We start from the raw sequence: 17,653 nt of genomic DNA on the forward strand, positions 1-17,653 counted from the left end.
TTTCACCCTCAGCAGCAGAACTCAACCGCCTTTCTGATCTCTAATGAAGTAGGTTTCAACTTCTTGGGCAGGTATAATTTCTAGTTGAGAGAAGAGGAAGCAAGGCACAGTGAAAAGCTTATAATTTGTTGAGATTATGCATTTTTTCCAAAAGTCTTTATCTTTGTTAAAGTTTCTGTGAGGAATGTAAGTGAGGAAACTGAGAAAGGTCAGAACTGCAGAGGAAATAAACACTGGCATCATGTCAAGGGCAGGGTTGTAAGACAAAGAAATCAAGCGCATTTAAGCACATGTAGTAATTAATTGGATTTATTTTTTTTTTCAAGTTCAGTACAGAAATAAAAGTTTTCTGCAGGTGAACAAAGAAGGCCATTTGCAACTGTCTGTTAAAAAAGAAAAAATCCCACCACCAAAGAAAAACCCCACCTCCAAGATTTCAACTTAGCTTTCTTAAGTAACTGTCCCTTCCGAGCATGATATCATAATATTAGTAATTTCTCTCCTTAGAGTAATTACATTACAATTCTTACTACCCTACAGATAAGATATAAAGACCACTATGAATGAATGACTGTTCTTTTAGATGTCAATGAGTACATGTGACAACAGTTGCACTTCAATTAGGTGAAAAAGGTTAATTAAAAGCAAAAATTCCTGCTAAAACAAACTGATGGTTAATCATCTGAAGTAAAATTAACTGACTTTTTACTTTTTCACACAAAATGTATCTACTCATTTCCTGAACGTTACCTAAAAGCGCAATAATATTTCCAGTGTAGGCAAAGTATTTACATCAGCAGCAAAAGGAGTCGGGCAGAACTCCTGGGAGAGGGTGGTATTTAGGGGACAGAAGCGCAGCAGGGACTCGGCCTCACCGCTGCACAGCATCCACACGACTGCAACTGCCTCCACCCCGAGACACAATAAATCTTGCATAGATAGTCCTTACCATATTTACTTTGGCAGATGCAATTTTAATTACAGTAGATACTTGGGGTTTTTTTAATTATGTGATGCTTGATCCGAGGTACGTGTTTGTAAAAATTATTCTCCTGGAAACGTAAATGATAAGGATAAAGAGACATGGAAAGATGGCTTGCTCCAGAGCTTCAGTGCACTTCAGTGTTAAACAGAGCTGGCAGTTGTACCTTTGTAGGAAAGACTCTGGAAGGGTCAGCATTTGCAGGTGGAAAGCTTCTCTTGGTTGTCTCCCAGTTCCTTCTGCTTTTTCAGAAGCAATGTATTTCAGAGTTCTGCTCAGCCTCTCCTACACCTTAGTTCACTCTACAATGTTCTTTTTCTCTTAAAAGTGTTACCCAGTGAAAGCAATCAATGAATGGTGTAGTTCTGTTCCCAGCAAACCACAACCATGACAGAGAGAAATACTGAGCAGGAGCATTAGACTGCCTTACAGCTCCTTCCAAAGAAACTAACTTACACAATTGAATTGTCCCTCCAGCCCTGAACTTTCACAGCTTTTCAGTTATTCCTGACAAGTGTAAGCAAGGTGCCTTAATTTACAGATGGTTGTTTTGCAGCCATGTTTTGACTTTCTCAGAATTTCTATCCATCCATTGTATGTTGTCTTCGATGGTTTCAATAGCTTGCTGGACACACTGAAGCTGTGCGCTTTTTTCATCCAGAGAACTGAAGAATTCTTTCACCTGTTGACAAAAATGTGAAAGAACAGTTGATGAAGAGGCAGCAATGTCTCTCAGGTGCACAGGAAGACCAGCAAGACATTTGTGATACTCAAACCCGGCCTTGGGTCTTCTACCCCCTCTCCCTCCCACCCCCCACTCCAAGAACAGTTTTTTAAAAAGGTTTCATAGTGGCTGGATCTCACAAGCCGAGGAAGATTACACTTCAAATTAGATTATAAAAAACCGCAGCTGAAGGAGCTCTCATGTTGTGTGGGAGATCCGTCCGGTTCCTGCTCATTCAACGAACACTTGCGGCCATTTAAGCTGTGGCACCCGCAGGCAGGACAGTGCGGACGTCACCTGGGGACTGAGCATCCCCCGCTCTGCCTGATGGCTGCTCTGCTTCGCAGCACACCTTCACCCGAAGTTCAGTTTACGTCCCAGACTGTCAGCTGAAGCGGGTGTTCGTGCCGATACAGGCAATGGGGTGGGACAGACAAGAGTTGGTTTTGGAGTGACTCGGTAAGAGTCATCTACATTTGTCTGTGAGCCACTCGTTCAACCCATTTGGAGGAGCAGCAGTAGTTTAAGTGTTGATGGTAAAATACTCTAAGAAGTTTTCCCTACATGGGGAAGCCTGTGCCTCCTTTTAGTTTTCTAAAAAAAAAAAAATAAAAATACCCCTCCAACTCCTCCAGGGCTTGGGAAGCCACTAGTCTCACCCTTGAAGCACTTGGGAATGCAGCCACTGGAAACCTGGAGGCTGCTTCTACTCCTCGAAGTCACTGCATTCCCTGTGGCTGCTGGAAGTGTTGGCAGCTGCCTTCCTCACTGGTTTTTTTTCTTTTTATTTTTTTTTTTAAAGGAGGCACTCCTGATCACAAGGCTTATTGTGGAAACTTAATACAACCTCAGACTTGACTTGGTGTTAATGGTAGACAGATACTTTCAAAAGATACAGTGACTGTACTTCTTGTATAAATTAAATACATCATTTTCTGATAATTTACTTTGATGAGTATGATGCAAGACACAAATACTTGTATAAAGTATAAAAAAGATACAAATAGGATTGCTGGATTTTCTCTCTCAACCTTATACTGACTTTGTCCGTGTTCAGAGACTCATACTTAATTCCCATGGATCCCCAAGGGAGATGCAGCCTCATTTCTGGGTAGGACACAGAAACATCCCTGCAGTCTGTGCCACTGGCCAAGACGCTGCTATTGACACACTGTTAGAATCCACACAGATTTAAAATGAAGATTGAGAACTATATTCTATATTCTTTCATTTTATATTTAATATGGTTGCATTACTTACTTACGCCTGTGTTTTGCCCTAAAGCAGCAAATTTTAAACTGGCAAAAAAAGTAGCAGCTTCTGAAAAGATACTGTCAGGAATGCCATTAAATCTGCACATTGATCAGTCTGGGCTTTTGTCTACTGGAATAAGTAGACAAAAGGATTATCATATATGACATCCAGGAGCACGGAGAATTTTCCCCAGAATGGAAGATATAGAAGAGTGAGATGATTTCTCACTGTCCTTCAGCATTTTTCTTCTGTCTGCTCCATGAAAAGACCTACTCTTTTTTTTTCCCTCACTGCTTTCCAGAGCGTGTAGAAAATACTAACAGAGGCAGGTAAACCATGAATGCTTTGGCAGACAAACATTCATACGCTGCCTCCAAGCTCACTGCTTAAACAACAAACATCTTTCTCCTTGCCATTGACTTAATGCTCTCCCTTGAGTAATCTAATTCATCCCCGCTATAATATTTTTCAAGGAAAAGGCAGGATATTACCCTGATGCTTCATAACTGGTCATACCTTTACCATGTTAAGATTTAATCCAAATTTTCATTTCAGTTATACTACAACTATTTTTTAAAACCAGGATCTGAATGGCTTACCTGTGCAAGCTGTGACCTTGTCGAGTACCGACTTGTCACTCCAGTGACAATGTCTGCTACGGAATTCGAACCAAGTTCAAATCTGGCAAAAAGAATCACCTAAACTCAGAAAATGTCTATTTTTGTAGAAAGTAGAGTTTTAAAGTACAACTGGGTAGAGAGAGCAGTAAAACAACTTATGTTCCTTACTTTTCTACAACTTTCTTCCAATTTTCTTTTAAAAATGTCCAAGCTAGATGATAGCCAAATGGGTTTGTGGCAACAAATTCAATAATATGTGGAAGATCCTGAGTTCTTATGATGTCACCATGCAGACCTTGATCCATTAACCTGAGAATTAATAACAGAAATGGAAGTTGCGCAGTTCAGTAGATAAAGCTGAAAAATTACTATTCCCTTAGTATTTCGTACTATGGTTGAGAGTTCACATTTCTAAAGGTCCTGACACATCACTTCTGCTGGGTTTCTTCCAGCTTTTTATGATGTACTCCTCGGCCACATCCATCTCTCCCATTTCTGTTACTTTCACAATTACAGTTACTTGGTAGACCTGTAGTCTGAAAATTAAGGATAAAAACGAGGCTACATTTTGCTCCTACTCAAAATTTCCAAATTAATATGAACCTCGCTCCTTCCTCTGTAAGAAAGGAATTTGTTCTACACTAAGTATCGGTGGAAAATTCAGGCCTGTAAATGCTGCTCATGACTAAGGTGTCCAAAGAGCACTGCGATGCAAAGAATAAATAACATAATGAAACAGCTAAAGTATGTCTCCAGTGACATCTGAACACAGTTAAATCAGCGTCCTGTGCTGTAACCCCCATCAAATGGCAGAAATCAGGTTCACAGAATGCACGGTTTGAAGGGAACACCTGAAAACCTCAGTCATGCTCAGCTCTCTTAAAAGCAGGAAACCTCAAATTTTTTGTAAGAAAGGTACAACATATGTACCTATAATCAAAGAACTACAAAGGTAAGCAAGTGTCTGTCAAGCAAAGATAAGGTATCCAAACAGCTGTTTTATTGTATTTTGTCCCAATTTGCTACTGCAAATTCTGAGTGCGTTGACTCCTGGCACCAAAACACAAAAATGAAGAGGTGCAGCCACTTCCTCCCACCGTATTAACTCTGTAAAGCCTTTTATACATCATGAAATTCAAAAGCATGAAACAAGACTCTGAATAATTATATTTCCTGTTTTAATGTTTGTAAATTTTCCCCAAACACATTTCTGTTCTGTGTAACTACTTACCACTGAAGTTTGTCCTTACTTCTGCTGTGGCTGAGAGCTAATTCAATGTTCTGTCTCTCCACATTGAACGACTGCAGTCTGTATTTACTAAGGAGGAAATCCCAGCCTTCGGACGTTTGTGCTCCAACGGTATACACTGCGGTCTTCACATCTGCTGGCAAGCTATAACAAATTGAATACCAAGTTACTCTCCATGTCATATTTGGGAATACATGTAGAAACACAACCATGTCACCATCACACATCAACTGGCATAGCAGACAATTTATTAAAAAATACTGGTCCCTCAGGGGTATTAGAAAGTGATCCCTGTGGCTGGGAAACAGTTGAATACCTCAGGCTGTATCTCAGTATTGTTCCAGCCTTGGAAATGACTTCCAGAAATTCTGGACTCATCATTCCTTTTTTTTTTCCCTCTTTATTTTTGTATATTCCTTTCACAGCTATGCCCAGTCAGATCCCAATATGGTCTTCTTTGGTCTGCCCAGAACAATTTCTCAGAAACATTTTGGAAGGTGTTTTAGGGAGTTCTTATGTCATGACAAGAAACAAAAATAAGGTGAAGTTCATGCATAGTAGTTACCTATTCTTAAAACGGGTATAGGTCAATATTCAGACACATAAATGACGGAATACATGTTATTTTCACTTTTCAGAACATCTTTAACAACCCAAGCTGTGGAGCACCACATGACATATGTGCTAGTCTGGGCACATATTATGCACCAAACTGTAAAGGCACTGTGAAGCTAAAGCATAAGATACAAAACTAAGAAAGTTCAACTTCAGAGCGCACAAAGGACTGAAGTTTAGCTCTTTTTGTAAATTAACTCTAGCGTAATTAAACAGAGTATCAGAAAAAACAGTAACAGTTACAGAACAGACCTCAAGGTTCCATTTGATTTCTGCCATTCTGTAAAATATCCTTTGGCTTTGTCCACACATGGCTGGTACCTGTGCACGCATGCAAACAGGAGGAGCGACTGCCTAAGCAATCTCTCAGACACTGAGCCTTCATCACTCCAAGACTGCTTGTCAATCAGGTCTTTGAATAGATTGACTATATACTCCTAAAATAAGGTAAGAATAATGATGTATTTTAAAGTGCATTTTACAGGGTACAGGCAGAGTTAGAAAGTTCTAGATAACTAAAATATTACCTTCAACTGTTTTTCTGTACTATCCATATCCCTCCTCTCCATGAGCTTGTATATAGGAATCAGCTCCTTCATACCTTGGAGTACAGGCATGATTTGTCTTTCATGTTTCAGGTACAAAGTTAAATCAAAAGCTTTGGAAACTGACAATTTTTTTATTCTAAGGAAGTAGAAGAGAGAGGATAAAACAAGTTGTAATTAAAGGACAAACTTAAAAGCAAAATCCAAGACAAGTGTTTTTCAGAAAACTATACAAATAGGAAAGCCTTAAAGGTATTTCCAAATCTCTTTTTAACTTTGCTTTTTGAAGTGAAATGTGGCTGAGCAGCTACATAAGCTATGAAACCTGGTGTTTAATCTTTGAATTAAGAAACGGACTGTAAGAGAATGATTTAGAAAGATCATTTTTTTTCCCCCGTCTCTCACATGGCAAGGTTATCCCAGCACAGCCTCTCCCTCTTGCTCTCTCCCCACCATTGATTTGCTCTACAAACCACACACATACAGAAAGAATCCAATGACTGAGATCACTTCTTTGGCAACAGCTTTCTAGCTCGACATGTAGATATTTAGCCTGCAGTAAACCACAAAGCTACAATCCCAACTGCTCCTTCACTGTCTTTACCTGGCTTTGCAAACTGTCCTCTACCTCTGCCAGCATACATCTCAATTATTTCTTCCAAGAGCAAACAGAGAAAATGGAAGAGGTCTTTTCTCACCCTCCCTGTTCATTTTTTCATCCTTCTGCAAAACCTCTTTTCTGCTTCCTCTCCATGTCAGCTCCCTGCACACATTCTCATTTTGTCCTTATTCACCTGCCTTTTCTGCCTCAAAATACAAGCATGTTCTAGTCACCCATCATAAAACAAATCCTGCTTAACCCAGTTTGCATCTCTAATTGTCCCTTCTTCCTTTCCTCTCTAAGCTCCTTGACCATGCTGAGCAATCTTTCTTCACTCTCCTCTTTTCTCTTCAAACGAGAAAGACCTTTCTTCTGCTGTCCAAACAAAAATCTTGACTGACAGCCTGGCTGACATCGCCTTGTGAGCTGCCACCTCAAATTCATACGATCTCAATTCTCTTCCAGCTCCCCCCACTACCCTCTTTCTTGAACACTGTACACTCAGACCAGGAGTTACTTCTGTCGGTTCTTTAGTTCTCTGTGCCAGGCTATGCACAAGCATTTGCAAAGCACCTCTAAGATACAGCCCTTTCTAATGCATCCACAGAACTAAGACTAATCACAATTGTAATCACGTCACATCTTTATGACTGTAATAGCCTTGTTTGTAACTGACAAATGGCACCAGTATCTTTCCCGGTGCAAAACCATTATCCTAGTCCATCACTTCACACTGGCATCCTTCCGTTAGCGTGTCTTTATTGAACATGACATGGTTCACTAAATAGGCTTAGATAAATCCGCTGCAAGAGAAATCCCGGGTTTACACTGCTGTAAGCAAGAAAAGAGCATCACTGCTCTCACTCTGTTTAACAGGTTTAATTAATACTATGTACCTTATCAACACTTCTTTCCTCAGTGGTATATAAACACAGATTTTGTATTTTTTTCAGACTTGGACAGAAGGCCATACCTCATGAGCTGGAATACGTTGTTAATGAGACTTGCTCTGTCATTGCTGCTAATCACTGTATGGTTCTCTTTCAAAAGGTTAATCAGACGATCCCATCCATCATCTTCGTAGTGCACAATGTAATACCCATTCATGTCCACATTGAATTTAACCCACTCCACCTCTTCCGGAAGGATAATGACATCTGGAAACAAAAGCATAACTCCTTTTTTTCTTAGTGATTCAAACGTGTCCTAGTACTATACCCAATAATACTGTTACACTCATTTCAGTGATTTAAAGAACACAGTAACATGGTTTCTGAATATATTAAGAGATTGTTACAGTGGTATTGAGCTGACAAACACTTGCATCTCTGGTACTAGAAGTTCCAGTTCCCCATTCTGAAAAAAAACCCGCAAAACTAGACGGCTTGCAAACAAACTTTGAGTAAACTGATTCCCTAATTAGTCAAAGAAATTACCTGCTTTAGTTGTCATCAAAAATCTCTGAACAGTGTCCGATTTACTGGTAATGTAGGTTAGTGGAATGTGCCACAAGTACCTATTGCAAAAGAGAAGTGCTTTGTTTAATGAAAGAACTTTGCAAAAGCTTCTCCAACTTGTCCCAGTCTAACCGCTGAGTAATATCTTTCACCTGCGCAATAACAGCAACACGCTGCACTCACATCTCTGACTTCACTGCAGAGCCAGATGCATCTGGCTAGCTTTCACGTAGCTTGCTTGGGGGATCACTGACACTGAAGCTGCAACAATATGGACTTCCCAGCCTAGTTCCACTAGCACATCTCCAGCACAGGCTCACCCAGACACCCAGCCACTGCAGGGTTCACCAACAGGAGTACTACTGATCCTGAGCTACACAGGGAAAGACTCACAACCAAACAGCTCAGGGAACATTCCTTAAGAAACAGCAGCAAAAGCTCTTATTCTACAACAGTGCTTGCCACAGGACAGTATTTGGGTTTGCCTGCTGAGATTTCCCCATTTTGTTTACCCTGTGGATGAAGGAGAATCTACTCCCTTCACGTAGTGCTCCTGCTGCAGGTGGACATTCTTCCCTCTCACCGTGACAGTTACCAGGGGAAAACCTTTTTGCAGTGTCCAAGTGTCCATCATTGCCCTCACATCAAGAGTCTCTCCTTTAGTCCAGTGCTGGTTTTTAGCAAGGGAAAAAGACATGTAAGAAGAGGAGGAAGATGGGAGTACACTGACAGTGAAACAGAAATGGGTACGTAAGAACTCTAAAAGCTGCTGGGTATTTGTAAGCTCTACCTAGGTATGTTTAGACTGGATGACTTGACATCTCCAGCCAGTTTTCTTGTGGATATTTTCATATAGTTAACGACATCTCGTTAAGTGCTGCTGTTTTTCTGTCAGCCCTGGGCACAGGAGTAGGATTTCTGCCCAAATCTGAGAAAACAGATTTCCAATGGAACTGAAGAAACTTAGACTCTCCCTAGAACCATGCTCAAGTGGTGAAGAATGCTTTTGGAAGGTGCACCTATCAATGCCACAACACGGAATAGTAACATGAGAGGGCACAAATACACGTCAAGCTCCTAAATACTGATGGGTAGAAAAGTAGATGCTTACTGCATTTGAAGATGATTGTTGGCTTCTCCTGCAAAAACCATCACCTTGTAGTTCATTTTTGTCACTACCTACTGTAGGGCAAATCTGAAAGGAAAAAAAGTTTTGGTCATCTCCCTTTGATGTCATAATCATAAGTGCTGGTCACAGTCTTCAGTAATATATTAGAGAGACACATTAATCATGAGAAGTTATGAAATTTGAAAAAAATAAGAGAATAAGGAATACTTGCATTTGTCATGCTGTTCCACAAATCTTCATTTTTTGTATTCTGATAGCTGTATTTCTGCAAGTACTGGACAAGTCCAGCTTTAAACACATCAGCAGTCAGGTAGTCCCTCAGCATATTTAATATACAAGATCCCTGAAAAAAAGAGTTTACAAGTGTTTACCAAAAAAAGTGTTTACAAAACTACTCCTTTGCTGGCAAGATGCTTGTTTCAGAAAAATTTCAGCATGCCACTGATCTACATAACAATTCACTTTTGTATGTCTGTAAAAAATAATTGGGTTTTATGTATATTGAAACAGAACTTTGCTTTTTTGTGATCATTACTCTTAAAAATATCACTGATTGAGTAAGTTATGTTATTATTTTTTTAATTACTATACAAGCCAGCACCATATAATGCTGCAGTGAAAAACACTCCTTGGGTTAAGAACCTAAAAAAATGGTTTAAGACTAAATTGATACAGAACAGATAGAAGAAGTAAAGGCTTCCTCATTTTAGAAATGGAAGAGGCAACTGCCATTTGAATCCACCCAGGTGTTTTGGACAAGGAAGTCATAAAACCATTAATACCATGTGTCAGGGACGTCTTATATGTAGGGGTGAAATCAGTAAAATACAATTGTATAGTACACACAGTACAACTGAAATCAATAGCAGTTATGTATTTTACCTTCTCATAAGAAACATGATCAAACATTTCTAAAATTTCAGCTGGATCTTCTACAGGATTAGATATAGGATGTGACGAATTTAATGCATCCACTGCCATGGCATCAAAACATCTCCTTAAGAAATAGTCTTCCTAATAGGAGGCAAAACCAAATATTACTACTAAATTTTGCTCAGTGACCGCTGAATCCCTATTCGTTCACTTTTCAGTCCATTCCACATGATCTTTAAATTATACAAAGAAAACAAAGCATATCTTTCTTTTTATTGCAGAGCATAAAAACCCCCAAAACAGTAATACAACAGCCAAATGAGTCCTACTGTTCTAAACTTAGTCAAGCTAGTGAGAGTTAAAAATAACTCCAAAAAGACACCCACACATTCCAAGTTTGATGACAGTGGTCAGTAACTGTAAAACAAATTAAAAAAAAAAAAAAAAGGTGAATTTCCCTATTATCATGCCACTGTAGTGCTATGGCAAAAATCTGCCCAGATGCATTGTTCATCTCACTTTGGTAGAAAATTCCATACATTGGACCTCTGCTAAAGCTAGTGGAAGGATTTTAGTGTTTTCAAGTTTGATCCCATTTGATGAAACAAGATAAAAGAATTTCTTTACATTTCTGGAAGTCTAAATGTCTTTAAAAAAAAGAATATACTTTCAATTGCAATCATTAACTTCCATCATCAGTTCCTGAAAATACTTACATATAGTTAAATCAACATTCCTACCCTTCAGAGTTAACATCAGATAATCCTATCAAACAGAAATTTAAACGTGGTTCACAGCACAAATCTGCTTGATCTTTATCCTTACTAATTAGTAGATTTAGAAGGCAGTTATAAAATAAAAACACAGTAACAGCTGCTTACAACTCTCAGTTCTGGATGGGTAACGCTGACTGACACAAACTCCATAAACTTTGCAAACCCTTCATTTAACCACAGATCATTCCACCACTCCATGGTAACGAGGTTGCCAAACCACTGGGAAAAAAAAAAAGAGCTTCTGAAATTAAATACACAATTTATCACAAAACATGCTACTGACCTGTATGAAACTGCGTTTACAGTATGTTAAAGACCTCTAAGGAACCCTTTTTAGTGATACAGCTTGCTCTGGCCTCTTCCCATTGCACTCTCATTTTAACGGTAATACGCTAAAACACTGGCTTCCACTCACGTTCCAAGAAGCCTTGTAAAGAACTCACATTTGGCAGGAGAGCCACATAGGAAACAGTTAACCTTTCCAAACTTTTACGTTCCTATTTTGGTGGCCTGCAATTAATTTCAAGGGCTGACAATGGTGCAAAGGCCCCGCAGCATTTGAGCTACTGAACTGAACACATTTATGTTACAGCCCTCCGTGTCTATGCAGCCTGCCGGGACTCCTTCACCAGAAACAGTCCTCATGATTCACAGATGAGCACCCTCAAGCCAAAGCAGCTATTTTCAGCTTGTAGCTCCAAGATCCCCCTACCCACACAGGATCCATCAAGCCCGACCCCTCTGCAGGCCCATTTGAACTCCTTATTCTTCCCCACATTTCACCTGATGAGCCAGCTCATGGGCTATTATCATAGGAATCCAAAGTTTAGAAGACAGGAGGACTTTTCAGGGTCATACAACAATGCAGATTCCCGGTATGTGGTCAGTCCCCAGTTTTCCATAGCACCAGACTGAAAATCAGGAATAGCTGCTAAATCTGGAAAAAACGTTAAAATAGTACTAGTATCATTTTACTCAACAAAGAACTCGCTTACCCGCTCAACCCACTTCATGACTGCTCCCACACAGGCACACATATCACACATACTTCTAAGGGCTCTCTTAAATGTAATCACAAAAACATACTTTAAAAAAAAGCTCTCTACAGAAGACAAGGATCTTCAGTTCCCAGTGGAGCTTTTCAATCTGTCCTTAAGTTCTGTGAAGCAGCCACTTTAAAAGCCTGTGAACCAAACTTGGCCCTGTCTTAATACTCTAAATTACTGATTTTGTGCTATTTTACTCTCTGTGCTTAATAATGCTCTTGAATACATCAAATTATTTAACACTTACCTTGTTTAGGTAAAGGATATGGAATGCTGAAGAAATCCTCATAGAAGTCTAAAAGTTTCACTGCCGCATCCAATGCGTAATCGGCTTGGTTGATCTTGTCTGGCACCGTGTACACAGAAATCTAGAGCAGATGAGCAGGCAGCACTTCAACACCAGCATCAAAAGCTTACAGAAGTTGTTCGTTATCACAGTTACTTGAATGACCATAAAAAGGGACACTAGAGCACACATCTAACACCTCTCATACAAGAGTTATTAAAACATTTGCAGAAAAATATTATCAGAATTAGGAATACAAGTTTTAAGACTTGCCCACCAGAACCACCATGCCCCTACAAAGACTTCTACTATTTCCACCCCTACCATATTAGAGTCGTTCAGCTGACACAGGTTATTTTAGTGCTGATTCTCCATGAAAACTATATTTCATTTGCCTTTAATTATATAATCTTACATGAAACAAACTACGTTACCAATGCATATAATTATAAAAAAGTAAGCCCATTACAAAAAATTTCTGAAACTAATAAAGCTCAGAATGCAAACTAATCATCCAATTAAAAAAACAGTTTCTTTCTCTCCTTTAATTCCTGTAAAATGTCAAGATATATAAATCTGATCATTTAACTGAAAAGTAAACCATTATGTATTCGTACAGACTTAAATACAAAAAAGCTCTTAGAAAACGAGACACAGTTACCTTAACTCCACGACCGGTTATTTTGCTGATGGATTTAAAATCTGAAACGATGAAGGCCACGAGGTACGTACTCATCTTGACAGTGGTATCAAAATGGTCCTCAACAAGCCAAGAAGTTATATTCACAGACTTCACCTAAAACCCGAGCACAACTCATCACCCAGTAGCACTATCTGTGAGGACCTTGGCACCAACAACTGTTGTGTTTCTTCTCAGTTTAAAAGTACTACCTTTTAAAGGTATTACATAACATTTCAAAGATACACTGGAAAGAAGTCATCCCCATGCCCACTCTTCCCCGCACAGAGAACGAAAGCACATATACATATATATACGGGCAGTTTCATTCGTAAGTGTTACTTACTTCTACATTCGTAAAACTAGAAAAAAGAAAATACTGTTCTCTGCTTCAGTTCTCCTCAGTGTCTGTCAGCACACTGATCAAATTAGTCTCACACAACTTCAGCTGATTAGAAGCTGTATAAATCTCAGCAGCTGTTCCTACATGCAAAATAAATTAATTCCTCCAAATTGTGATTCAGTTACCACAGATATCTAGTTTAGCATAAAATGAGTCATGTGTTGGAGGGATCCATTTTCCCCTCTTGGTTACAGAGAGCCTTAGATAACTAACTTAGACCTGGAATGTGTTTAGCCACACTGAACTGTAACACTGGCCCCCGGCACCCACTCCTTATTCATTATTTTATCCATTTCTCTACAAAAGAATTTACTTTTTATACCAACTTTCAAAATGTTTCATTTTTCAAAGGTACTTGGGAGGGAGTGTGGGGGGGGAGCTGTTCCCTCATTTACAAGGTTTAGTTTCCCTGCAAACCAGCAATTAATAGTACAGAAGAAATTCTGAAGAATCTCTTACAGCCAAAGTAAGATCAAATGTACAAAACACAGTTAACCCTATATACCCATGTGTATTTATAATCACAAACAATATTTGTAGCTATTACATGCACAGCACTTTCATTCTGAGATGTTTTTTTCATGTCCAAAGTTTTTTTTTTTTTCCACAGAGAAGGTCCTGCTTATCTGACAATTAAGTTAATACACATGAATCGTGTATTTATTCATATGTATTTCATCATTAACCTTAAAATCTAAGATCAACATGGGAAGCATTTTGTGAGTAAAATAGATTACGGAGACTATGTTGAGCTCATCATTCTCACACCTCTGCTAAGAAGCAGGAACCCACACGATGCATTATTTTCTTCATTCCTTTTCAACCTTGTGTCAAGGGTACCAGCAATAGCGCCACACGCTCTCGTAAAAGAACTGTGGTAATGTTCAGATCACCATTCCCACTAACAGTAATTGCCTGGATATTCTGTTCTCCTTTTGCTTTCTTGTTTCAAAGATCATAAATCAACAGCACATAGTTAAAAGTATCCACCTACAACTGGCATATTGGACAGTGCAAGGTGCTTTGCTTCCCTCCTAATCTTAACTGAAAACCTGGCTTTGAAGGCTGGTTCGTCGAAACATGGGAAGGCCATTCGCGCAGCTGTCGGCTCAAACTGTGTTGTTGCAAGCACTCTAAGCGGGGGGAAAAAAAAGGGTTTTGGTTACACAGCTTCATATACGCAGTGTTCACCCCCCTGATGTGTGAAAACAGTAATTTCGCATTTACAAAATAATCACAGGTACTACCAAAAACTTTTGCATGTCAAAAAGGATTACCTGAGTTCTCCTTCCCGGGTCCTGTAGGTGCTTTTATAAAAGCCATGGAAGGACTCGGAGAGATTTGCAAAGTACTGGATGCTGAGAGTGTAGTTGTGCCCAGCCCGCAGTGGCTCGGCAGCGAGGAGTGCCACCTGCTCAAAGGGCCGGTGCTCCAGCACCCGCGCCTCCTGCACCGATCGGGCGCTCCCGTCCTCAATGGCAGCCCTGGTGATGTGCAGGAGCTTGCTGTGCAGGATGACCGCGCTGGTCTGCCGGGTGACCGTAACCTCTATGGCCGTGCTCCCAGCAAAGCTCAGGGTGGTGAGGTTAGGATGGATGAGGAGGTGGTAACGCAGCGGGACGACGTGCCTGGGGAGCCTCATCGCGTCCCAGGGAAACTGTGTGCTGCCGCCAGCCCGGTCACCGCCGCCAGCCAAGGCCGTGCTCAGCAGCCCCAACAGCCCCGCCGCCACGGCCACAGACGGGCCTGGAAACGGCCCGGCCCGGCGCAGGGCTGCCATTTTCCACCGCAGGCCGCCGGCAACTGCCTGACGGGGACGGGAAGAAACCGCGGGAACTCCCCCGCCGGGCACAGCCCTGAGGCAGGCGGCACCGCGCCGCGGCCCCGGCCGCCCTGCCCACGCCCGGTACCTGCCGCCGGCCCGCGGCCCCGCAGGCCCCGGCGCTGCCGCCGCCACCGCGCGTCGCCGAGACCGAGACCCAGAGGGAAGGCGAAAGCGAAAGCGAAAGCGAACGCTCCCTCGCCGGCCGCGCCCCGACCGCCGCCGCCGGCCCTGGGGCGGGTGGGGGCAGCCCCGCGCCGAGGGGCAGCCCGCGGGGCTGGGGGGAGCCAGGCCGAGCGCTCTGGGCTGGCGCCCCGTGCGCTGTGCAGCGCCAGCCTCCCCCTTGCCCTCCGCTGGTGGGTGGCCCCGGCCCCAGCCCCAGCCTCGCGGAGGGTCTCTTCAGCGGACTGGGTGAAGCGCTGCGGCTCGGTGACTGAACCGCAGCCACCTGGGAAGAAGGTCAGAGGCGCTGGGCGTGGCGACATCCATGTGTATGTGGGTTCGGGGCAGATATCTCTCTGGATTGGCCAACCTGGATGGGAGGCTGTTTTATTAAAGCTTCCGTGCTGGACTGCAGTTCCTTTCTCTTAACAGAGGAATAAAAGGCAAGTAAGCCCTCAACGTGTTTCTGGGCTTGGTGTCACCGCTTGTTCTTCTCAAGGCTACGGCAGTAACTCGGGAACGCGCTACTGCCTGCTCTCAGAAGCTTAAAACTTTCCATTCTAGTGTGTCCCAGAAGCTTTCACAGACAGTTTTTTCCTTACGGGCAGCATCATTCCTGTTAAGACTTGGCTACTGAAGACTGCCATGCCCAGCACAGGGTGTGAACAGGCTTTGAGCACAGTGGGATCCGGTGGAACACCTCACCGGATGGAAGGCAGTATATTTACATCCAATGAGTAAATTGTATCGCAAACAAGCTCAGTGAGAAAACCTACACCTTAGAGGTTTGTGAGAAAGTCTCTGGGGCGGCCATTCTCACACCCGTGAGGACTCTGCTGTGGGATTTGTGTGGTGTGAGCGGACGAGCAGGGAACAAACCTGAGACTTACCTTTTCTTCTCCTGTCCCCACTCACCACCAATGCTGCTGGGACAAGCACGTGTGGCAAATATCAGTAAACATCTGCGTAGGTTCAGGTTCCTCAGGTGGTCTCGAGCCTGATCCTCTCCTACGATGGGAGGGACTTCATTCCCCAGTCCCTGCCCTGAGGCTCAGGGACTTGAGAGACGTGGGAAGAGCGAGTGCCAGGGAAAACTGAGGCAAAAATTGTTCAGCGCCTTAGCCTTCTGCATGTCGGTTGTCCCCGGTTCTCCTGCCTTATTTTTGGGGGGAGGGGGGTGGGGCTGTACGTTTTCTTCAGTCTTCCTTTTCTGGCCAACGTACCTGGAGAAGCCCTTCTCACTGCTCTTCTCATCCCTCGCCACGCTCGGCTCCAGCTGTGCCTTCCTGATGCCACCCCTACACGTCCGGGCAGCGCCCCTCTCTTCTTCCCAGGATACCTGTCCCTGCTTCCACTGCCTGTGCGTTTCCTCCTTTAGGTGGACCCGGAGGTGCTTACTGGGCCATGCTGGTCTCCTGCCTGCCTTGCCCCATTTCTTACACGTGGGAGGCGAGAGCTCTTGTGCTCTAAGAGGATGACCTGAAGGAGGAATGTCCACAAAGAGCTGCCAGGCCTGTTCAGCTCCTCTGTCCCTGAGGGCAGGTTCCCTGGGGGTCCCATCCACCGGTTCCTTAAACAACTGGAAGTTCGCTCTCCTAACGTTCAGGGTCCTGGCTCTGCTCTTCACCTGGCCCATATCCCCCCAGACTGTGGATTCCACCAGGGCACGATCGCTGCAGCCCATCTTGACGTCTCTAATTAGTTCATCCACGCTGGTGAGCACCAGCTCCGGTAACGCTTCTCCGCGGGTCGAGCACGTGTTTCCCTGCGACCCCTGGCACACCGCACCCCCAGGGCCAGGGTGTTTCGCCATGGCCCCACCGTCCCCACCAGGTAAGAACGCAGGGCTGGGGGGGGGCTGGGCCCGCGCCATAGGGACGCCAGGGGAGCTGGGCCCAGCAGGCGCGCCCTTCCGCAAGGGGCTGGGGGCAGGAGAGCCGGCGCCAGGGCCGGGGTGGGCGGCTGGGGGCTGCCCGCTGGAAAACGGCATCCTGCAGGAGATCCCCCCCTGTCCCTGCCCAGCTCCTCCGCCCCACCGCCTCCCCGCTCCAGCCAGGCAGCACCCGGGTGGGGCCGCTTGCCGTGGGCTGCCCCCTCCCCAGCCTCACCCCCCTCCTCTGTCCCGCAGGACGGCGAGTCGTTCCCCCCGCAGGCGCCGTGCACCCCGGGCGGCAGAGGACAAAAGGCCTGGGGTGGCCGCTGAGGACCACCAGCAGTCAGAAAGCCCCCGGCAAGGCGAGCTGCGCAGCGGGACTTGGGCTCTGCCAGCCCCGTCGTAGAGGCGGAGGAGGGCGAGAGCCCCGGCATCCCCGACCCGAGTGGGTATTGCCAGGAGCCCGGGGGACCATCTCCTGCCTCGGGGCACAGAGCAGGGCAGGCTGAGGCAGCTGGGCTGGCAGGAGGCTGCGGCGCCGCAGGGCTGGCACCTTT

General features: G+C 43.7%; 1 protein-coding gene across 1 annotated transcript; it reads right to left on the reverse strand.

Moving 5' to 3' along the window:
* Nucleotides 1-374: 374 nt before the first annotated feature.
* On the reverse strand, nucleotides 375-15,723 carry ERAP1 (endoplasmic reticulum aminopeptidase 1). Its single transcript, XM_072860811.1, is given in 19 exon segments — nucleotides 375-1,664; nucleotides 3,560-3,641; nucleotides 3,749-3,889; nucleotides 4,812-4,973; nucleotides 5,697-5,881; nucleotides 5,972-6,128; nucleotides 7,564-7,747; nucleotides 8,027-8,106; nucleotides 8,560-8,717; nucleotides 9,159-9,242; nucleotides 9,388-9,519; nucleotides 10,059-10,190; nucleotides 10,931-11,044; nucleotides 11,609-11,661; nucleotides 11,664-11,762; nucleotides 12,119-12,239; nucleotides 12,819-12,953; nucleotides 14,234-14,372; nucleotides 14,517-15,723. Coding segments are annotated over 19 exon segments (2,808 nt in total). The 5' UTR covers nucleotides 15,020-15,723; the 3' UTR covers nucleotides 375-1,517.
* Nucleotides 15,724-17,653: the final 1,930 nt, after the last annotated feature.

Source organism: Ciconia boyciana, chromosome 4, assembly GCF_034638445.1.
Source record: "Ciconia boyciana chromosome 4, ASM3463844v1, whole genome shotgun sequence".
Taxonomy (NCBI): Eukaryota; Metazoa; Chordata; class Aves; order Ciconiiformes; family Ciconiidae; genus Ciconia; species Ciconia boyciana.